Genomic DNA, 24,776 nt, shown 5'->3' with positions numbered 1-24,776 from the left:
AAGAGAGTAATCAATGAATTAATTCTGTGAGAAAAAGAGGAAATGCACATATCATCTGTAGTCCTGTAAGAATCAGAAATACAGGCAATCAGAGCTTTGATCGCTTCTCTTCCATAATTCATCCAGCAGGCTGGTCAAATAAGTGATAAATACACTATGCATTATAGCAAGGTAGGTCAAGTTATGAGCAGAATCATGTCACCATTCAGATCTCTGAAACCGAAAGGGAAGAACAAAATATACCAAGATACTAAAATACCCTTTCTGCAATATAAATGATTAGAATACACTTTAAATATAAGTAATACTTGAACTAAACAACCTTACCTCAACTCCCCCCTGCAGTGTTTTTGCCATCGTACTACATTAGGAGAAAGAAATCCTTTCCAAAGAGTAATCAGCTTAGCTAACCATACACCATTTAAGACTACACAGAACAGAGTATTAGCCATTTAAATTAAATGCGTCCTTTCTGCCTGGCAAGTACCATACAGTTCAAGGTGGACTTGAAAACTGAGAATGGATCTGGGTCAATGTGATCTCAATTGTCATTTTCGATAACCAAAGTACAGCTAGCACCTCCACATGTAACTATCATGGAAAGGGACAGGGACAAAATGCAATGTTCTGAAACAGTTTTTATAGAAATTATGCACTGTTTCTGACATGTATTTGGTCTCTGGAGTTGTAGTCTGGTTTAATCATCTACTTCGCCACCTTTCAAAATGAAAGGGTAACAAGTACAAATTGTATCTATAAAATGGCATCACAACTTTATTCTCAATGGCTAAGTATTGAAATGCAAGCATACATTATAAATAGAAAAACAGCTGGCTTGGAGCGCATTGCAAGCCACTAACACAGTTGAGGGATTTGAATGACATCATAACCCGTGAGAGCATGTTGCTGGCCAGCTGGTGTTATTTATAATATGCTCATAATTGAGGAAAAATAAAAAGGCAAAACTTAGGTATTACAGAACAAGCAAAGTTGAATTCTCTTTCTCCCAGTGTCATTTAAATTATCAAGAATAATTAGGAAGATTGCTGATAAAAAAAGTGAAAATCACTTTATAATTATAATGGAACATTTAAGTTTAAAGTCATGGAACAGTCCCCCAAACTAGGCTACTTGTATTACTATATTCATAGCACTGTAGATTCTGAGAAATGATATTTCTCCAGTGTGGTTGCTAAAGGATCATGAAGCTATTTTGTCCTATTTACAAGTAATGTTCAACAACCCTTTTATTTTTTAGCAAATTAAAAAGTGCCATTTCAGGGTTAATAGCACAGAAGGATGGAGCTTTTAATTGTTACTCAGCATATAGGTGTGCCAAGTTCAATAATGTAAACATGCATAAGAAAATGGGAAGCTGCGTGTCTCTCTGTATTACATAAATAAAATGCCTGTGTCTCTATGCATAAATAAAATATGTGTACATGAATATGCAGGTACACATATATACTAACAATACCTTATATGCATATATTTGCATGTATTTTAAATACACACACAGAGACATGCAGATATACACAGTCATCTGAAAGTTAACTAGAATACATTTTCTTATTTTTCATGGCAGCATAAGCTTTTTTGTCTGCTAACCCCTCAGTCACTAATGCACATTCTTTTAAAGGGAAAAAAATATGCTTCTGTGCTCTAGTTTTAAAATGCAAAGGTATGATGTTATTTGTCACCATGCCCAAAAAAGTCCTTACTCGGTAACTTTGCCAGAAGAGGGAGAGAGAGAGAAGGCAAATGCTCCCCCAGCTGTTTCCTGTCTACAGTGTCTGTGTAATGTAGATAAATGTGAGGATTTTCTCTAAATCCCTCTTCTGTTTGCTAAATCTCACTGTCACTGCTAAAATCAGAGCAGATAGAGCCTGCGCAATGGAATAAAGTCCTCAATATTGAAATGTGACATTGCTCTCAACATCTCACATCTCTCTGGATTTCTTTTTTCTCATCATTACTGCTAACAAATTCATTTCCAGACTTTGCACTTTTAAGAAGCAATGGAAAAAATCAACAGTCTTTCAACACAATTAGTTAAGTGCTGCTTTTGTGATTTCTTGAAGGTAAATCTTTATTACTATTTCAAATCATTTTTGAGTTTTATTTTACTGTGTATTGTCTGCTTCTGGTTTGGAGAGTATTGTGCACTTTTCAATAACATTATTTTAGAACTGAGAATTATTTATAAATTGCTGAACATGCAATTTTATGTGATCTGGAAAATGGCTGTATGTAATAGTTGCAATTACCTAGATAACTGTAAGGGTAAACTATTGCAGATACATGTCTTAAATTTCACTTCTATTCAGGGAACTTTACGTATTTCAGTTATGTCATTACTAAAGGGTCCAATTACATCATTGTCTATATTGTTAATTAATGCTTCTGAAAACAAGAACTTTTAGATCTTTTCTGCAGGTGCAGGTTTTTATAGGAATGTGGGCTTTATACACATGTTAAGTTTCTGTAGTTTTAAATGCACAGTTACAGATAAAATGTTCATACTTTCACATTGAAACTTTTAAGGCATGTTGTCATTGCAGCAATTTTCTGGCAGCATTGTTGCATTTACTTATTTTTTTTACTTTCATGTATTAAAAGTAAATGTGAAGTTCAGTTTGTTTTCTACATTAGAACACAGCTGCAACTCTTGCTGACCTTGCATATTTGTATGGCTTAAGCAATTGTACATTAAGAAAATGGAATTTATCCTATATTTTTTTCTCCAAGTTTTCCCCTTGCAAGGAGGGCTGTTTCAGGAAAGTTTTCGTGTTAAGTTTCATGCTGTGATACTAAAATTTCTACTTACTAATAGAAATTCTCTTCAGATAAATTTGGCTTCAGTAGGTGCATTGACCTCTCTTTCTGTCAATTGGCCCTAGGTCAAGTTTCCACTATCAGCAAAACTATATCCTTCAAGAACTCTTTTTTTTTCTTTCTTTCTCTCTTTGTAGTGATTGCAAGCACACTGCTTTGCAGCTGACAATTCTCCAGGTCTAATTGCCTAAGGCCTAATGAATTTTTGTTTATACTGTCTGACACTTAAGCACATGCATCCCATTCTTTAATGTGATCCAAAAAAACATGCTTGCAATTGCAATGGATGAAACTATACTCTTAATGTGCAAATGGGCATCTCTTGCAATATTCTTGAATGGTGAAGATACCTTTGTTTTTAAAGTGTTGAGCAAGGCATTAAGTGACATTAAAATTAGTATGATAATTCCTCAGCTGGTGCAGAATGCCCAGATTCCTTAAAATCAAATGGAACATATTGATCTACATAAGGCTAGGATAAATGCCAGATTCTTTAATCAAAATCAACAGTATGTAAAGTTTGATCCATTCCAAAGTATGTATGCTTTATTTACATAATAATAACCAGAGAATACTTTTATTGCATAGTAATTACATACTTCTAACTCTACTATGGCTTGGTAATTTGATCCAACAGCTATATTTTAAATGTAATTTTAAACAAGCTCTTTTCTATAGCATGTATTTTCCATGAAAACACTGTTCAAGATATTTATAATTACTGTAAATGCTATTAAACAGTGACCAAGCATGTGAAGAATTCTTATGTACAACTTGTGCCAACTCAAGAGTTTGTTAGAATAAGGGTACTTACAAAGAAAACTTAAGACGTAAAAGAAATATCGAGTGTTCATATGTGACATTCTTTTGTGGTGCCACTCTTCTGTACTATTAAAAGAGGAATGCAGCAAAAGCTGGTTATTTTACTAAAAAAAAGAGGAAATTCCAGCTGTGAAAATATGGTCAGTCATTCTATGCAACTAAAAGAAGTGCTTAACCAGGCTCATCCTGAACCTGTATTCAATTTCCAAATGTAATTAGATGCTTCAGTAAACCCCACCCACATGCCAATGCATTTTTTTTTTAAACTCTCAACTTTCTAGGCAAAGTGGGGACACTATAAGCACCTTATCTGTTTGTAAAGTACCTGAGGCCATATTGGGTTACATCTTTGTATTTTCTTAAGAATATTCCCCTCAGACTTGAATGGGAACTTTGATTTTATCACTAAGATATTGAATTAGCTAGTGTTACATTTAATTAAAATGATGAAGTAAAGCTAAAGTCTTAATTCATGTTTTGGCATTAGCTTTGATGAAACAGCACTTATTTTAAAAATATGTATATAATTAATTGGACCCTAGAAACATATGAGTCTCTTCTCCCCAAAGTTTTTACTCGTTTGCAAGTTCTTAACTGTTTTTAAATTTGGGGATAAAGTGTAGAAATTCTCTGTGGTTTATACTGTGCAGTTTTTTTGGCTTCCACTAAAGGAAAAACAGTGGAGAATCTGTCTTGTCCTAGTTCAGTGCTGATATTTATCTTAAAATGTAACCCAGCTGAAAAGTCTAAAAAAAATACAAAATTGTTAAATGTCTAAGATTTATGTTTATTTCTGGCTCAAATGTTATACAAGAACAAACTGTTAAATACATAATGTTCTTACATTTATAATGTTTTTCTAGCCTCCTGAGGCTGTGTGTCAAACAGCTTTCTGCTTTACCTCTTCAGAGCTAGGAACCAGCAACCATCTTAAACTGCAGGTGCATCACATTCATCTTAGAAAATCAAAAATATGGCAAGGGAAAAAAGAAAGTGATGTTGTTAAAATATGGAAATATTACAGGAAATAATGCCTTATGTTATCATCATTCATTTATAATCTGATCTTCCTCCATGTGCCACTGAAGTCATGTCCATGCATTAATGCTTGTTGGCTTTTCCATTGTAAAGTTGGCTAAAGACTCCTGTGAATGGGAAAATGATTATTCTATCTCTTTATGATATATCATGGGATTCAGATTTGCTCATTATTTCACAGTAGAAGTATGATCAGAAAAAAAGAAATAAAAAGGTGGGGGAGGCAATATATTCTTACTTATTTACTGATTTTTATCCTATTCAGCTCTGATTCAAGTTGAAGTGGGGGACTTATCCACAAGGTGCTAAGGTCCCTTGGCAAGAAAAAAAAGGCATTCTTAAAAATTATTGACTTAAACTAGAAAAGGCTCAGTATCACAGTGGCTCAGATCCAGTATGAGTAGATAACAAAAAATTTCATCATTTTCAAAAGTTCAATGAAAAATATGATGGAATGGCCCCTGAAACCTTGAGAGAAACATGAGGGAAGACTTTTACTCTGATTTTTACTCACTTTACTCTGATTACTTGTACTTGTCTACTAATAAAAAACCAGCTTTAAGCCAAGGCTAATTGTACATGTAAGAAGGATTTGTAACTTCTCACCTGGCAGGAGTACTAGCCTTTTCCTTGAAACGGAATCAAATTGTATGTAGATTTCTATCCTTTGAAACTAACATTTTTGTTAAGTGGTCTACTAAACAGGTCAAAATATTCATTCGGCCCCTGCCTCACTGCTCTACTATGCAACATAGATGTTTTCCTACTACCTTAATAACAGTATTCAACAAAAATGCTGTCTTCTTTGACATATTGGTCATAATGTCAATTGATATAAATAGACAAAAAAAAAAGGAAACAGACAAGCAGAACAGTTCAGATTTATACCCCTAGAACTGGTCCTTCTTTAATCGTATGTCCGAGAAAAAAATAGTTTGTATACCAAATGTAAGAAAGAAAACAAACATTATCTGAACTAAATGAATGTAACAGAGATCAGTGAGTCATACTTTCACTAAACACAAATGCAAATCATTACCACTCTTACTAGACATCCTTTTAATTTCTTGAATTCTTCCAATTGTTATCTCCCTAGGAACAGAAGGCTAGAAGGAAATTCCTGAATCAATGAATTTGGTCCCCTACTTTGGAAGGTGCCACATCAACTGCACCATAACTTTATCAAGCTCTACTTTAAAGCTTTTTTGGTTTTGTCCATCTGTTTCCAAGTGTTTTGGGTTTAAACAGCTCTTCTCTGTCATATGTAACCTCTAATTTTCTCAGTGCATTAGCAGACAGTAGTCATGCTGCTAAGTCCCTCTTAGCCTGCCTGTTCTCAGACAAAACAATTCAAGGTTGTCTAGTGTTCCTAACCCTAACCATGCTGGCCTTTCCAAGTAAGAATTATAAATCATGATCCGCTTCTAGGAGGTTCCTTAACTACATGTGAACGAGAATATTCACTAGAGGAGTCGTCAGTTTACAAAATGTATGGAATATGTAGAGTTGCAATATTACTGTGAGACCTTTCCTGATGTTGTGGTTATTCTTGTTTAACAAATTACACTATGCACGCATTCTCAGCTCACAAGGGTGCAGTATCTCATTTTATTTAGGACTCTGCTGGGAAACTCTGACACAGTACTCTTGCTTCTTTGGCAGGTGAAGATGCACACTGTGTCCTACATTCATTTCTTCTACCTTGGCCTGTGTTTGCTTACCTTAACCAGTTCTGCTGCTGCTGGCCCAGAGACGCTTTGTGGTGCTGAGCTGGTTGATGCTCTTCAGTTCGTATGTGGAGACAGAGGCTTTTACTTCAGTAAGTCAACTCTTTCTTTCATATAACTGCTAAACTTCTCCTTGTAGACTTGGGCTTTGCAACTGCTCTAAGCAAGTGCAAAAAATAATTAAACTAGGCTTCAAAGCATTACTACTATTGTTTCTCTAAGACGTCCATATTTTCAGTGAAAAGGAAGTCCTAGCAAATCAGAGAGTTGTGCCTGTGTTCAGCCTCTCCAAAGTTTTAATGAATTTTCCTTTTCCAATATGGCATTATTTTTAACTATTTCCCACTATTCCACCTGCTCTACTACAACTTTCTCCTGGCCCAACACTAAAATTAAGGGAATGACTGGACATGCTTAGACCCAAGATATTCATGTGGCAGTACTGTATGTACCTATTATGTCAGACTACTTGTAAACAGCTTAAGTACACATTGTATCATATTAAAAACACAATAAGATTCAACATCTGTTTTGAAAAAAGAAAATCTGGAAGACAGCAAGTAGAATGTTACAGCATCCAAGTGTCCACATACTACATCAGTTAAGCACAGGTGAAGGAAGATTCATTCATGGTGAGATAATAAGGAATAATCCCAGAGCAGAAAATAGACAAAATTAAGTCTGTAACCGCACGAATATATTAGTATTTGAACAACATTTTAGAGCAAGACCTGCACTCTGGGTGTGAACATAACAATGTTTTTCCTTTGCTGTGTTTTAAATTGTGCAAAGTTGGAGCAATTAGATGAATTAACTCTTTTATCTTAGTACGTTCTTACAAGCGGTGTCAAGATCAAGAAGTACAGAACATGTAAATAATAGAACTCTATTTCTAATTTTCAACTATTTGCTACTCAAATACCATAAAGTTAATGAAGCTTTTAGGTGGGAATATATTCATTCTTTAAGACGCTTTAAAACATGCAAGAACTTGTGTGATGAGAGCCTCTGAAGCTAGTGTTTACCCTGTATAATAATGTGTCCCAGGTTGTTTGAAGTTACCTTTCTTTTATGCCCTCAGTTGTCTTTCTAAAAAGGAATGTAACTAAGAAAAGATCAGGCTAGTGAGGCTATAAAGACAAATATTTATCTAAAGGTTCTTTTCTATTTATTTCTGTGTTTTAAGGGTTTCCTTTCTGTAATGTCTAATATTTTAAAAACATTTGTAATGCTCTTTTAATCTCAATAATTCTTGCCTTCTAAGATATCATTTTTGTTTTTCTGATTGGGTTCTCCTTCTGCTATCCCTTTTCATTTTTATTCATGGAGAAGGATTTTTTCTTTGCTTGCTATAAAATAGAATCACAGAAATCCACACTTTTGCATCTTTATTTTGATGAAACCTAGATTTTGATGGCTAGATTTCCTCTACATGCAAGTTGCTGTCCTTTTCACTATCTTTTTGGCACTTTCCATTCAACTTCATTCTTCTGAAATTCAGAGACTTAGTTTCATATATGCTCAGTAGTTCATTAGAGAACCCTTAATTCTGTATTTAATAGTTCACCTATCGCTAATCCAATCTAGAGCATTGTTTAACTTAGCATGCTGGTGCTTAATAATACTAAAATATTGGGATCTCTCTTCAGGAACTTTGTATGTTTCCAACGATTATCTGATGTTCATTTGAACACTAAAATCTGTTATATTCAGCAGCAGCTGAGTTACACTTAAGGGGTTATTTCAGTGCCATGCAAATACTTTCTTTTATATGGCTGGCATGGATGAAAAGATAGTCAGTCATCTCCCTTTCTTGTTCCGTGTTCCTACACCAGAAAAAAATGAGACAATAAGCTATATCCTTAGCACAGTGTAGCAACCTTTTTTTTTTTTTTTTGACTGTGCTACTGTTTTTGCTAATCTTAAACATATTTTCTGTTATTTCTCTTTGGTACAATGTTTGCTACTTGTGCGTGGAATTATCACAATTGCTTACCAAATGACATTGGCTGGAACTCTAAATCATACCTGGAGTTACATGTCTTCTTTGTTTTCCTCAAGGTACAAAAAACTGTATAACTTGCTAGCCACCAGCAATAAATGAGCTTGATTTCAAAACCTAAGTTATTTTCAAGTTAAACAGTCTGTTCCAAATTTCTACATTCCCTAAACTAGAATAGCCTTATTTAAAAATAAAAACATGGATTCTGGAAGTTTTAAATGAGCTCATCACCTCTGTAGTCTTGACTTGTGTCTGCCATCAGTATAGACTCCTTGTCTGTTTTTCTTTGTCGTTTGCTTACATTTTCAGTTTTTACCTAAAATTAATTTAACTGTTGACCCCACTGTATGAAAACTAACCATAAGCAAGAACTCATAAATTGTCCCAAGTTCATTCAGCATCCTAGGAATCCTCTGTCTGATCACAGTTGTTTCTGTTTTGTAGTCTCATCAAGGGTTTATTAATCAACGATCACCTGATTTCAGAAAGGCTTGAACTGTTGTAATTGCAGTCAGCAAAATGCAGTTTAAACATTCACTGGAATTTTATGCAGTTAATGCATGGACCTTGGGTGCTAAGTAATGTGCATTCCATATGTGACTCAACTTGTGATTCATGAGCAATTTAATCTGTCTTAGTCTACTGTTATTTGTTGGCATTTAATGTAAAATATAAAACCATAGGAAAAAGTAAGTCCAGTAACACTTTTAAAATATCCTGAGATCTTGAACCTCATATCAAATATTATATTGCAACATGTTATTGTTTAAAATGCTATTCCATTTCACCGTACTTTTAAAGAAGGCCATATCATTTACAGAGGTAAAAATCCAGTGAACTATTTTTCTTTTACTGTGAAACGATTGTCAGTTTCAATTGTATTGTAAGCCTCCTATTCTCACATTCTGGTTCCTTTATAAAAAGTATAATCTGGGGTTATGTTTGCCTTTAATTTGCTCAGGAAATAATTGTGAGGGAAGTTTTATTCTTCCATCACGCTGTATTTCACTAGAGACTTCAAATATAAAGAATATCTTTTGACTGAGGTGGAACTCCTGGTTCAGATTCAAGGTCAAAACTTCTAAATATTCCTTGGGAGTTGTGGGTGGAAATGAAGATAGAAGAATTGTGTTACTTTCTGCTGAAACTCTGCATTCTACAACCACAAGGCTAGCTACAGCTAGAAATGGGAAAAAAATCCTTTATCTAGCTTATGCTGCTTGCAAAAACTGACTTCCTAGTTATAAAAGGAAATTCTTCACAGCTTTTGAAAGGACACACCAACTACTTACCACACACAGAGAAAAATATTGACCTCAAGAGAAAGTCAGAAGCATTTTCTAAAACTTTCTTTCTTTGAGGTAGACTGGCAAAGAGCTTTTTTTTTCTTTTCTTTCTTTTTTTTTTTTTTTTTTTTTTTTTTTTAGGGGGTGATGCCACAAGAACCCCAGTACCTGTGCATCTGCTTTTTCCCCCGGTTACATATAATCCCAGCCAGCACTGGCTACTCCTTGGACAGCTTTTAGTCTCCCATGATTCACCAGTGCAGATAAAGTTGTGGCCACCTTGTCACCTTGTATTTAGCAACTTATGTTTTTCTTCAGCATAATTTCTGCTACTGAAGTACCTGCTGTGCTATGTTAGGAGAAGCCAACAAAGCAGGAATCTGGCCAGTTTTCTATGCCTTAAAAATGAACCTCTGGAAGAAAACAAGCTCTAGTTTGATGCAACTATCTTCAGTCAATCCTTCTCCAGTTTCAAAAAATCTAGGTTTAACAGTCTTGAAGCCTGCCATGTTCAACTGACTGTTAATGTCTAGAAATGTCTATCATGCCACTACAAAACAATGCTGGGGGCAGAAACTGTAGGTAAGACTAAAAGGGCAAGTTACGAGACACTTACAGAAGTATTAGCCTGGAAGGGGGAAATTTTTGCTTGAAATGCTCTAGCCCTATCAGAAGATTTACTTTGTAGATTACTCAGAAAGGGAGACTGTTTCATTTTCTTCATACCAGCTGAGTTGGATGGACTATTTTAGCTCATGCTATGTCTTGAGGACTCAGGAACACGAATAAGGAGAGCAATTGCAAATTTGCTCTATAGAAAAAATGCTATCTTCTTTTTGATCCAGCTGCCTTCCTTTTCCAATAAACAGACACTAATTCAGTTAACAAAACAAGTGAGTGCCAATAGAAAAATAGCCTTATTATAGGTGTCCATACACTGTTTGGCTCATTCCAGTTTCTAAAGCATAAATTAGATGGCAATCAGTATCTGAGATCACGGTACAGGGTATCAATTTCATTAATTTATAAAACCTTTTTTCAGTTAAAAAAAAAAAAAAAGAGCTGTCAATCTTAAATGAATCTTCTGAAGCATCACTTGCACAGAACACAAGGAGTCAAATTTAGAGACCTGACACAGTGACTGATACTCTTCAGGGCACAGAGAATGACCTAGTATATGCTTCCTCATACCCAAGAATGAATCCTACAACAGAAAAAGGCTTAACTAGTATACAGCCCTAACGATCCATGTGTCAAATACTTTGTGGAGAATCATTACAAATTTTTACAGCTTATTTTTGCCACTAAGACTATCATCAGAACCATCCTTAGCAATATCCTCAACTCTGAGCAGCATAAGAATATTGGGTTATAATCACCAAAAAATGAGGAAGAGACAAATTTTGGGTAATATCAGATCTGTCATCATATCTCATTGCTTTGTAGATCCAAAGTATAAATGGAGGAATTGCTGCCTTATAGAGGAGGAAATTAAGAGCTTAGCAGCATGCAATTGTGTTTTGCTTCTTCCGTTCCCTTTTAGTTTAACAGCTTCTCGTTTACATCAGGAAGTCTGCTTTTAAGATGTTTTTAAGGTTTCCAGGCCTGTCAAATCTATCAACATAATTACAATAGAAGGAATTGCATTCAGTTCTTTAACTACTTCATACCTGTAGGGACTATGAGTCATCAGCTCCTCTGTGTGTCCCTGACTGAAAGCAATGTTATATTATAAGCCCAGGAAAGGAATGCTGAGAAGCTGAGGTGGCCTATGATGTTAGTGCAAAACTTTGAGAGGAAATTCTGGTCAACTTGGCTATGTCCACACTCAAACTAGAAGATTGGTTTTCAGTTTCTTGTTCTGACTACATGCCCCATTTAAGTCGAACTCCATAGCAAGGAGAAACTTGACTGTATTTCTCCGCATTTATCTGCAGGTTCCTTACTTCTTCCTGAAAATCTACCTGTAACAGAAAGCTAGTGTAGGTGCAAAAGGTCTCTGGGGTCCTTGCTCAGAACTGTTGACCCGGTGACTGATACATCTCAGTAAAACAAAGGACTCTTGTGGCTTCAGGAGTGAAATCAATACATAATCAATAGTACCTGATAAAAAACAGAACAGCATGCACTGCTGCCCTTTGTAGAAATCATCAAGGAAATTCTTCAAAAATAAGCCAGTCTGAATGAATTTTGCACTTTTTTTTTTTTTAACACGTTAAGAAGGGCGAGGGAATGCACATAAAAGCTTACCTTAATCTGTCAAGGTTAATATTCCTAAGATACCTCTAATCGTGGAGAGTGAAGTTCCTCCAGAGGATGCTTCAGGCACCATGCTAGGCTCCTGAATCATCTTCTAGAAAAGCCTGTTTATCTCCATGGACTAGAGAGGGAGCCTGGGAAAACTTAGCCCATGAAACAGACTGAAGTTGGACTCTAAAACAACTCCCTTCTACAACTACTTATCTTGTCCCCAAGGTTTTGATAGTTTTCCAACCAGTTTGCTCCTCCTTAGGTGGGACCACAGTAGTAATGATAATAATGAAGAGATTTGGAGCAAATCATTAATCAAAAGTTCCCTCTACCAAAACCAAATGAATACAATTTCTTTATAAGTTCAATTTATATGCACCATGTAATCTGTTTGACCTGAGAGAAGGCTTTCTGTGATGTTTGCTGTTATCTGTGCACTAGAGCAAATTCTGAATTTATCAAAAAGCTGTCATTTGATGCCTGAGTACTTAATTGCAGTAAGTATATAGATATTTAATGCATTGTTTAGTTTCACGTTGACTAAATTCACTTAAAGAAGCTCTTGGCAAGATCAGCATTAATTCTTGGCATGGTTGACTCTTATTCTTTTTCACTGAACTTTAAATACCAAGAAAAACCCTTCACTGATATCAGTTCTGGCATTTTCTTAATACAGTTGGCCCAAACCTTTGCATATGGTCTCTTTCCTTTGTCCTGAAATTAGTAATGGCTTTGTAATATCTGATCAACAGCAGCAAAACTCACAAAGTTAATTATTCAATTGACAGGACCCACGCAGTCTCTTAATTAAAACCTTCTGTTTTATTTACTTCAGCATCTACAGCCATCTATATGGAGTATTCATTCAAAGAAATAAATTCATATAGCCATTTCTCTAAAGCTTACTCTGTGCTTCAAATACTATGCAGCTGTTTCAAACCCTCTCATCACCAAAAAGCAAGAGTTCATTTTAGAGCTTTGCTGGACAATAATGAACTTTAAAATGTATTTTAACAATATCTAAATGTAAACATTTCCCTGAGATACAAGTTCAATTGTTCAAAAATATGATAACATATTAAAAGGAATAATGAACAGTTGAAACAGCCCGAAGTTGCATTAGCAAAAGCATTGCCAGCAGGTCGAGCATTCTCCCCCTCAGCCACATCAGGAGTACCGGGTTCAGTTCTGGGCTCACCAGTACGGAAGACAGGGAGATACTGGAGCAAGTCCAGCAGAGGCTTACAAAGACTGATCTCGCATATGAGGAAAGGCTTGGAGAACTGAGGCTGTTCAGTCTAAGGGCAATCTTGTCAATGTGTATTTGAGGGGAGAGTGTAAAGAGGATGGGGCAAAATTCACAGTGGTGCCCAGTGATGGGACAAGAGGCAACGGGCACAAACGGAAACACAGGAAGTTCCATCTGAACATGTGGGAAATCTTCTTCACTGTGAGGGTGACAGAGCACTAGAACAGGCTGCCGAGAAAGAAAATATTCTAACACTACTCATTAACTATTTCCATTACCAAACATATAAAGCACCTAAGTAACACCCCAAGCCACTTATAAATGGGAACTTTTAAAGTGAATACTCCTGAAAATTGTTTTGACTTAGACAGAATGTTCAGTCATCTCCTATTAATACTGTGGATGAAAGCTTATATAACACACACTACCTGTATTTCACTAACAAGCCTGAATTCTTAAGAATTTTTAAGTATTGTATGGCTAATACAGAGGTAGAAGCATAGAGTTGCTTGAAAGGTGGTAAATAAGATGAAGTTATGACTGTAGCCATGAAAAGATAAGCACATTCTAAACTAGCTTTGATGGTTGTGTGATAATGGTTTGGAGCAGGCAGTTGTTTTTCCGACTTGCAATAACTATACTGAAATATTCTTTTAACAGTCAGCCCTATCAAAATGACCAGATAAGAGCTTCTAATACAATTTCTATTATACTTTTTATACTTGTTTTATAATTCTTAATTAAGTTACATGAAAGATAATAAGAATATCTATTTTAGGTTAGTATGGTATTGAATTATACCTTGAAAGTCCTGTAGAAAAATACAAGGCAATAATTCGTTTCCACAACCCTGAATTCCTGAATTACTAGTCAACAGGTCTTCCATGAAAAAAACTTAGTTTTTCCTACGTATTTCAAGTTTTATGTTTCTTTCCATTAAAGTTTCCAGCCTTTCACAGACATATTTAGTTTGGCAGGAAGAATCTGGTGACTCATATACTGAAGAGATTTGAGAGCAAGCTACTGAAAATGTATCTAATTTCTTCTTGTGTAATTTGGGAGCAAGCTACTGATACTATGTCTAATTTTCCTAGTTTAATCAGATGTATTATTGGCAAATATATGTCCTGAATAAAAGCCATATTTATTCCTGAATTATATAGCTAAGATTAAACACCATGCATATTTGCTTATGGAATGCTCCTAGCTTTTTCTAATTGATTCTGGCATTGTACTCTAAATCAATGGGCACTGAATGAAAATACAACAATTTGCATTATATTTAGGACTTAGTATTAGTATATATTTAGGACTTAGTATTCATATTAGGATTTAATAATATCAAAAAAGTGGTGATGCTTTTTTTTTTCAAGTGCAAATTTTTTTCAAAGGAGGATAGAGGTGCATGGCAAAATAAGTGATGTTATTCCTCCATGATTCATATGGAAGATAAATGTAGTAGAAAAAATTTCACTTGCATTTTGCGTTGATGATTGTATTATTTCCTTCACCTATTTTCAGACAAAAAGACTTCTACATTCAGTTCTTTTATAGACAGACAGTCTGTGACGAGCTTGTATCATATTCCTTTATTCACATACCAACTGACCTGTACTGGTTGAAGACTAAACAGAGTTTGATCCAATACACACAAGGAGACTGTGGTTCAGATTTATGCCATCTACTTTTAGGCACTTAAGTCAGGTATCTCAGCTAGGAGCCTACTAATTCAAGCTCATAATACAGTCACTAAAATGAATTAGAAACTTTCAGAGGTGTCTTTAAATACTGAATATCCCTTAGGACATTTTTCTTTCTTCACTGATTGCATAAGGAGTCTATGGCAATTGGACACTTAAATTGGTGCCTAAGTACTTAAATTTTGGTGGGATGAATCTGTTTCAAACCCTATGTCAGTGAACTCCCATGTGGACATAAGGATGCAGTCTTATTTCAAATTAAAACAAATCTAAGCTTATCCTAGCTGCCATGATACAATACAATTCAGCAAAGACCCAGTGCACTGTGGAAGTAACGCCACTTAGTCTTGTTCCTGTCACCTTCTTTGTGAGCTGCCAGGACTTTAATCTAAATGTGAATTCTGTTGGATAATGGACTCCATACTGATACAATAAAAGCAGAAGGGGAAGGCTATCTATCTTTTTTTTTCTTGATATAATAGATGGAATACTGACATAATAAGTAACATGCCCACCATAATAAGTAACATTCCCTAATATTTTTATTCGTGCATAATGAGAAAAGTACACTTGCCCATGCCTAAATACCAAGCTAGGTTTTTACATTACTGTTCACACTGATTCATTTCTAGCTCTATGAATATACATGGCTCACCAGTTTTATAAGAAATGGAGACAATAATAAAATTTAAAAAAAGAGTGACATCTAAATATGACAGAGTTGTTTATCATGAGATACCGAAAGGGATGATTGATTGATTTTTAAAAGACTTGTGGAATTTCACTTCTATTTAAGGATACAGTAATTTCAAAAAGGGAAGTAGTAAATGTAACATGGTCCACTCAAAAATAATAGTATGGTTTTGTGTAAAATTTCTTTTTGAAAATATTGTAATAAAATAATGCAATTACAGCTGTAATGGATTTAAGTCAACTACTATAATTTTTGTTACATAGGGAATTCATTTTAGTTTATGAAATAGTAGGGATTATACCATAAAAATAATCAATTTTTTTCTGATATCGCTAAGGTGATAACTAACAAAATGAGCAGAATTTTTAACTGGTGATAGTCTTACTATTTGTAGACCTTTCAAAAATAAATTGATACTCTGAAATTAAACAGATACAGGTCACAGCTGTGAAAATAGATTTAAATTTTCATTTTTCTTTCTAGGATATTAATAAAGAAAGAGAAAAGAGTAAGAACCTATTCAATCATTGCTACTAAATTCACAGCCTTGTCCAAGAGCTTTTCTGCTTCACATCCAATCAAGAGTCCATGGATGCTCTTCCAAGGTTATCTGTTAACTGCAACTGGCTTTGGCTCAATCCACCGAGGATAATATGAGCTAATTTGAGGAATTCTCCATGTTCACTAGAGAAAATAATTACCTCTTATCATTGATTTTCCTAGGTATTTTGGCCATAAGTATCACTGTGCCACAAATATTTTCCCTTGACTTCATTCCCACTGGTTTCTAACCAGTCATCTGTTTTTTCAAAGAATTACTAGCTGAACTTCCAATATTTTTCCTCTCTGTATTATAAATATAGCAAAGAGGGTTTCTCTCGTGCAATTAGCAGATACTATTTGTGCCTGAATCGGAAGGCACAATTAAATACACATTAAAAATGCACTCATTCTTCATGTCCATTCAAAACAGCATGAAGGGCTTGGATTGTACTTCTTGTATTTCACATACACTTACCAATCATGTATGGCATAAACTACTGGAAAATACTAATTCTTCAGACTTCAGTAAAGCTGAAGTGCCTTAAATTGGCCTAACTTTTGTGGCAGCCGGATGTATACATTTAAAAAAAATAAATGAGGCCTAGTTTTTTTAGAGGTGTCATTCTACTTCCAAAAATGTGTATAAGTCTCAGGGAAAGTCAGTGAGACCTAAGAGGCTCCTAAAGTCATACGGGGCAGATATTCAATAGGTTTAGGCACTGAAGAGACAGATGGACACCCAAGAGATTTTCAAAAGCAATCACGTACCTAATTTGCATTCAAATCAATGATAGAGAGTCCTTGGAAATTGTTCCCAATACCGTATCTATGTTTTTAGTAGCCTTAGTATCTCTGGAAATAGGAGTCAGGGTCCTTAGCTATTCCTCAAAATTTTGTTTATGGACCTTAATGAGTGCTTGTGAAAATCTATCACCACTAAAAGCTCTTTAAGATAAGAATTGGCATAATGACTTGGCTTCCTCTCTGACGTGAAACATACTAATACGCTTAGTATGAAATCTCCTTACTTCCAGCATAAATGTGTGAGGCATCAGATGAAAGCTAATAATTTCCCAAGTGAGCTAAAAATAATGAGGTCTGTATTTGAATAAATATTGTAAGAGGCATTTTGGAACAGACAGTGGTTCATAAAGACTGTGAATGCTACCTTTCCATTAACCTCATTTGCAAGATGTCAAAACCTAAATAAAGATCATAAACAACGAAAACTTAGCAAGAGAAAACCAAAAATCACTGCAGAAAGCTGGATATAATTAATATTTTATAGTTTTATTTGTCTTCTACATTGAAAAGTATAACTAAAAATGCGTCCAAAGTTTTTAGGGGTTACGTCCGTAAGATACTTTATTTTGGAGGTTTATGTATAATGTGAACAGACTGATAGGACCTGCCTCCATTGCAATTAGCACCCGAAATTGTATTAATTCTAAATGCATTGCAATGTTAAAGGTGAGAGAATCTTCAGGTTTTGTGCAAAAGTATTAGTTTGTGTGATTCCAAATAATGCAAGGACCTATAAATTAAACGCCTGATGAAAGATCTAGTTACTGAAACTGTGTCTTTCATTAACCTAGGTGGACCTAAGAATCTCTTAAGAATAGGCAATGCTAGCCCTAATTTTGTTGCTTTATATAGTCGCAGGCAAATCAATTTTACATTATGATAGTTTGTCATTAAATGACTAGAGTCTTTTTAATAAAAATTTCATCTGTAGCCTACCAAAGAGGAAGGCTTCTTGGGAGAAGGAACAAGTCATTGAGATATTTATTGTCTCAATATGTCATGCTCTATTGATTTCTAAGTTCCAAATACTGCAGACAGTAAAGAATTGGTATCTTTCTCGTAAACTCTTCTAGAGTGTTCATCACTGAAGTATTTGACTGCAGCACTCAGACAAATACATTATATCTTACAATTTCTTAGGAAATTACCCCTTTCTCAGAGCATTCATAAGTCTTTTTGCCGTAGTAATTGCATATCCAACTGTAGATGGCAAAGATTCATTTTGCAAAGTAATTTTAAGATTTCTGCTAATACTCTATGGGTTAAAAAATAGGATACGAATGTCAGCTAATTAAACCTAGAAATATAGTTAAGTTGCTTTACACACGAGAAATTGAAGCCAAAAGGCAAAAGGAGATTTTATAATATGTGGCTGCAAATGGACTGCTCATTTCAAAACATCTTCAGTATACACCCTATCCTAAATAAGTTACCAAAGCACTTTTGACAGAAGAGCTGCAATCAAAAGCAATTTTTCCACTCTGATGTTCCACTCTTTTTCTTCAAAGCTACACACCTTTCCAAAGAATTATTAGCTTCTTTCTGCTTTCATTGGAGCAACAGGAATTACCTCATTCCTGTGAGCTGCAAAACTTCCAAGGCAGGTGTTATGTAGGCAGGAGCAAAGCACTGAGCATGAAGAGATGCTACAAGTAGCTGGTAATAAACGGAATTCAATAGGGAATCTTTGGCAATTTTAACTTAAAGAAATCTCTTGATCTATTCAGATTAAAAGCAATACTAAAAATACTAAATCTTTTATTTTCCTTTATCAGCTAACTTAGGAGCTAATTAAATGTGGTATAGAAAGGCCTTACATATGTTTGCAGGGTTCACAATGTCCTGTGGTTGTGTAAACATCTCTCAATGATAGGTGCTCGGCCTACAGCTGGAATAAGTAAGTCCCAACTTGAGCAATGACCGCATAATTTAGGCTTATCCACTCATGGCTGCTATATTGAAACTACCAACAGGGTGTCAAATAGTTCAAATATAATTTTGTGATGTGACTGCTAGCAGAGAACTTTGGCTCATTTCTCAACAGTCACTGTATAAAAATATTGAAAATAATGCTTTCCACTTACCCAGTTTGTTGGCAATGGACACTATTCTACAACAACAACAAACCCCACTATGTATGTCAATTTGCGTTCTTTTTCTCCTGTTTTTCTCCATACCATTTGTATGCCACACTCAGAAAAAAAAAAAAAAAGTTAGATTTGTTCTAAATAACCTAGGCAGATAAATAAAACTTTGTGGGCTGAGTCCGTATTAACCATCCTTAACTAGACTTTTCAGACAAAAGAACTGATAACTTCTCCTTTTCATATTATTAGCATATGTTATCTTTTGAAAAAGTATTCATTTAACTGCTTCCCTATAGTCTCAGGAGATGGAAAGCTGTCCAGGAACCTGTGAACTAATTCTGCCTCAATAGGAGACCATTCTTTTTGCGGAAACAACTATAATCACAGAAAAATTGAGTCTGAAGTACGCAGTTGAAATCTACAAGTCCCATCATCTCTCATTTTGAATCCGTACAGAAAATTCACCTTTTCTTTGAATCACATCTCTTTTCAGTCTGTATTGCATCCTTGTGCCATTTTTAAAAGAGTCATAATGCTATTTTAAAATACTGCTTTGAATTTATTTTAGACACATTTAAACTACAGTAATTTAGCTGACGGCTGCTTGATTTCAGCGCAGCCAGTGAGAAAGCAAGCAATCCAATGACCTCAAGTTCACTGAGATTTCTGGAAAACAAAAACAAGCACTTGGAAGGCCACTGCTTTAACACATAGAGAAATATATTGAATACTTTCAAAGATATAAAATTCTTAGAACTGTTGGACAGGCTTCTGTGTGTGAACTCTCCTGTCCAAGTGGCATTGCTAAATACCATGACTCCAATCAGAAGGCTGACATCATGTTGTTGTGTAACTCATAACCATAGCAATGTCACTTTTTAAAATGCATTATACATGCATTCAGCAGCTTAAAATTTCAATAATATCAGATGTTAAATACAGCACAATTTAGGAGATTTCTTTTGAAATATAAGTTCTTTATATTTTTTGGAAGGAGGAAAGAGAACGTAAAGCTTTGGAAGCCAATGCTAACATTGGGAGAGTGGATTCAGAAAACAGGCAGAGGTTTCATCACCAGTATAACTGATGGTGATATAGATTGGACCTCCTAAATGTATGCAGTACAACAAACAGCTCCGAGGCTGCTGAGCAAATGGTCTACCTGGCAGGTCAAGTTAGCATGGTATAGGTCGGGTGCAATGACTATAAGCAGTAGAGAAGAGCATGTTAAAGAAACTGGGAGTGTAATCCTCCTCTCCCTTTTTTCAAAGCTACACACCTTTCCAAAGAATAATTAGCTTCTTTCTGCTTTCATTGGAGCAAGAGGAATTACCTCATACCTGTGAGCTGCAAAACTTCCACAGCAGGTTCTATGCAGGGCAGGAGCAAAGCACTGAGCAGGAGGAGATGCTACTGTAAGGTGGCTGGTAATAAACAGAATTCAGTATTGCCAGGAACTAATACAGAGAAGAAACATGCATTCTTTGCTGCAAGTAACACAGGGATAGGGAACATGTTTTAGGTTACCAGTCCTAGAATACCAATTCTATCTTGGAGCTGTGAATCGGAGATGCTGCATCAGACTGGCTGACCCTTCCTGCAATCACAGTCACCAGCAGTGGGGTAATGCAGCCATTACCCTCTTCATAATCCACTGAGGAATCACTAATACTGTTTTCTGTATAGCTATATAAACTATGAAGTAAAGACTCACTATGCCTCTTAGATTTCATGCTATTTAGTGAGTTATGAGGCTGCGTTTTCACGAGATAGTGGATGATATGCCTCATAGTACACCATCCTGAATTTCCCTGGTGAGAAATAACAAAATTACTGTCCAGTCTTTTAAAACTCAACATTTATAATTGCCACTTAAAGCACACAAGAATTCTGGACGCGGATTACTTACAGCACCAAACACAGTCACTTGATTTTCTGACGTGCCACACAAGATGATGTTCTTGTTGCTAATCAAGTTCTCATACACACAGATTTGTTTATAAATTTTGCGGTCATAAAAAGAAATAGTGGCATGTTGAAACGGATAAGTCCAGTAATACACAATTATGGGTAACACAGCCCCTTTGTATACATCCCATGAATCCAGAAATAGGAATTCTGAACATGAGAAGCCTCATTGGTGGAAGCCCTCTCTCACCTTTTAGCGAGTGTTCTTTTAAACAGGCAGTGGATAAAGAATAAAATAGCTAGGAGGGCTATGGCTATTTCTAGCTCTGGCAGTAACTAACTTACATAACCTTGAAAAAATCATTTTATCTGTATTTGTCTTACTTTTACCGTGTGTGAAAATGAGGCAACAATGTTTATTCACCTTTTAAATGCTTTTGAAATCCATGGATTCAGGTAACCATTCACATCTATCCAAATCCTACTTTTTTTAGAAGGTCATCCATATGTAGCTCCACCACTAGTTAAAATTTTAAGCAAAATGACACTTTACCAAAAGTAAGATAAATTGCAGGTAAGATAAATTGCAGGTCATACTCTATCAGACTGAGAGAAAGTTTAGTAAATACAATAAAAATATACTAGTTGACATAAAGGATAAAAATTACCTACTGCTTTCAAACTATAAATTATTGTATGCCATATGATTGCAGAGAACCCATCAAAACTTTCATAAACAATATTATACAATTATATATAAAAAAATGGAGAGGTAAGTAGATCACTCCCGAAAGCGCGTTATCTACTGTAACTATATGACACGGGATTCATAGGTTACATGGGAATAATTCTATCCAAACAAGTCAAGCAATAGCACCTCTAGGCGCTGAAAGACAGTGCTTTTGATTTCAGTAGAAAGAGATGTGGGGCTTAATATATGCTATTTTGAACAAAAAGAATATGTTGAAAAGGGAAATATAGCAAAAACAGAAGCTTAGTTTGCAATTCATCTCTAAACATGCTCGCCTTTCACCTTGATGATAGTTTTCTAATACTTTTCTCCATCTGAAGACTATTGCAGAGCTCCAGTAAATTACAAGCTCTGTCTTCATGTGTGCTTCAGACTGCTCTGTTAATCAACCTGGTGCAGTGTTTCAGTCTTTATTTTACTTTGGGGTGTGAGTTATGAGTCATCATCATTTCATTTTCTCTGAGCCTCCAGCTCCTGTTTTCTCCCCTTCTTCCTGGATGTGTCATAACAACTGAATTGTAACATCCTAGTTAAATGGTAAAGGCCAGCAGACATCTGCTGGTGACACAGTATTGTACTCTCACTTTAATTCCCTACACATTCCACTTTTCATACCACCTTACTTGTATCCTTTCCATAAAATGATACAGCCTAGTAAGCAATTTCCTTTCATTCCCCACAACATTCTGCCAACACTAACACAGAGATGAGGCAATAAATCAATACAGTCATCTCCTGGAAAAGCCCACTTGCTTTGCATGCTCTCTTCCTAGCTACTCTTCTATCAATATTCCAGCAGGTTAACTTCCCTGTAGTCAGGACCTCCCTGTAAGTAGAATATGTGTTACTTCCAGGTCAGCACTATGTTAAGTAACTATAACAGCTATATTCTTCCAAAGTGCTAAGCAATTTTGATTTGATAAAACCGGTAGTGAAAAGTCATGTTCTTTCAAGTTTAATAAAAACTCTGTTCAATGGTTTCCAGCATTTCTGGAACATTATAAAAAAAATCCCCGAGGCTGAGCTTTGAGATCGCCATTATTAATTTAAAGGAGTAAATGCTCTCCTGTATTTCTTTTAAAAACAGTCTTTTTTTGTCATTAGAATTGCATGTAGAGGATAAAAAGGTGAGAACTGGCAGCATGAAGAGTGTTACAGGGGAGGCAGAAAAAATTCATCTGGAAAAGATGTACCAAAAGGAAACAGAATTTAAGACAGAACATTTAAAAGTTGCTATTGAGGTTCAGTGTTTGGCAGCAACCTTTCCTGAACTAGGACTTTGATTCTTTTGAGGGTAAATCATGTTTGAACCAGGTTTCAAGGACAGTTCTCCTCTCACAAACACAGCACATGAAGTTGCATCCATTTTTTTATGGCATCTGGCTGGGACGTTTACTAGCATTTGCATGTCAGTAGTAGCTACATAAGCAGCAGTCTGTAGTCCTGGCTGAAACCTAGGAATCTGTGGGATTTCAGCTTCTAAATCATTTGTGGATCTGATTTGTAATCCACTACATCAACTACTTCACATTTCTGCAGAATTTTGAATTAAACAAGAAATTAATGCTGTTTGTGTTTCTGTCTTCCCGCTGACATCAAGCGGAATATAAAAACTCCACAAGTCTGTTGTATTGAAGTAGCAAAATTAACTGCTCTGAGGCTGGGATCATAAATCAATCCTTCAGTTCTCAATGTTTCCACAGTATCCATCATATGATCCTTGTTTTCTAAGATCATTGCTCCTCATTTTCTGCAGCCCCCTTGTGTTTTTTTTTCTGTTGTTTTCTTTTTTTACTTTGCCTCTTCAACTTTATTCACTAAACACAACACTTTTCAGAGGGTCTCGGATGCTCCTTTCAGTCTCTTCCTTTAAAAGTACCTTCACTAAACCATTGAAGCACAAAGTAGCCACATTTTGCATTACTTCAGCCTCCGTAGAACCCAACAACCAATGCCTTTAAGAGAAATTTTTGCTCCCTGTTCAGATAGGAAAATGTCAATATCAGGATGCTAGTTCAGTTATGCCAGCAGTGACAAAGATGGCAGCCATTCCAATTAACAAAAGAGTTGCCAGATGACAATTTCTTGGCATTATCATGAGGGAGGTATAAAAACAGTTGTGGAAACATGGTTCTTCAGAGAATTATACTGATAAATACATATATCCGCCTAATAAATTATTTCCCTTTTGTCTTCACCAAATTCTTCTTCACATCATGGAAGTGTGTGGGTTATTCCATAAAACCTTTCCAGAGAAGAAGTGGTTACCTTTTACTACTCATTTTTTTAATACAGACAAAATCACATTGCTTCTAATCTTATTGTCAGAAACAACTCAATTGTTTTAACTATGTTTTTTTCACTCCCATTCCTTTACAAACAAACAAACAAAAATGACAAAAAGAATGCTATGCATAAATACACACAAACTGCAGCCAAAACAGGTAAGTTGGCTGAAGTTAAAACAACTTTTAGGAACAGGTTAACATTAGAATGTGCCAGACAATCTAAAATTTAGGTGATGCTACCTGCTCCAGACATGAGTATCAACAGAAATGTTATGGTATCAGATAGTTGTAATTTACATATATGATTAGCAGACTTTGTGTTCTGCTGCTTAGCTGATGATAGTCTTTGGGGATATTTAGTTTGCTTTTGTACAGTTATTTTATTTTCGAAAATTTACATGTATCCCATGTGCAATAAGACAACATGAATTGCCATGTAGGGATTGGGCTGCCCTTTACTGATTCCAGCTTGAGCTATTCTACATGCTCTATAGTCCATCCAGAAGAACTAATCCTTAGTCTTTTGTCTTCTACATCCATTACACACAACCTCACAGGATTGTGCCAGATGACTGGGACAATAGTGAATGAGTGGTCCATGGAACAATTTTAGCAATTTCTGTAGAAATGAGTCAAAATGAGTCTGAGCAAGATATGAGAGATGGTGCAATAATGTCTGGTTTCTTCCAAATAAAAACAAAGAACAAGTGTCCTATCACTGACATTTTATCTTTAGCCAGTATGGTGTATAAATGTGAAAATTTACAATGTGAAATAATAAATGAGGAACGT

General features: G+C 35.4%; 1 protein-coding gene across 1 annotated transcript in view; it reads left to right on the top strand.

Annotated features, from left to right (window-relative positions):
• Positions 1-1,825: 1,825 nt before the first annotated feature.
• IGF1 (insulin like growth factor 1) overlaps positions 1,826-24,776 on the top strand; it is a 42,569-nt gene continuing 19,618 nt past the window's right edge. The window contains exons 1-2 of the mRNA XM_010226657.2: positions 1,826-2,081; positions 6,358-6,514. Coding sequence (XP_010224959.1) covers positions 2,019-2,081; positions 6,358-6,514 — 220 coding nt within the window. The 5' untranslated portion in view covers positions 1,826-2,018. The remainder of the gene's footprint in view (positions 2,082-6,357; positions 6,515-24,776) is intronic.

The sequence above is a fragment of the Tinamus guttatus genome, unplaced genomic scaffold (assembly GCF_059628265.1).
Source record: "Tinamus guttatus ecotype Peru unplaced genomic scaffold, ASM5962826v1 Tinamus_guttatus_pri_ptg000125l, whole genome shotgun sequence".
Lineage (NCBI taxonomy): Eukaryota > Metazoa > Chordata > Aves > Tinamiformes > Tinamidae > Tinamus > Tinamus guttatus.
This window is presented reverse-complemented; position numbering and strand designations above follow the sequence as displayed.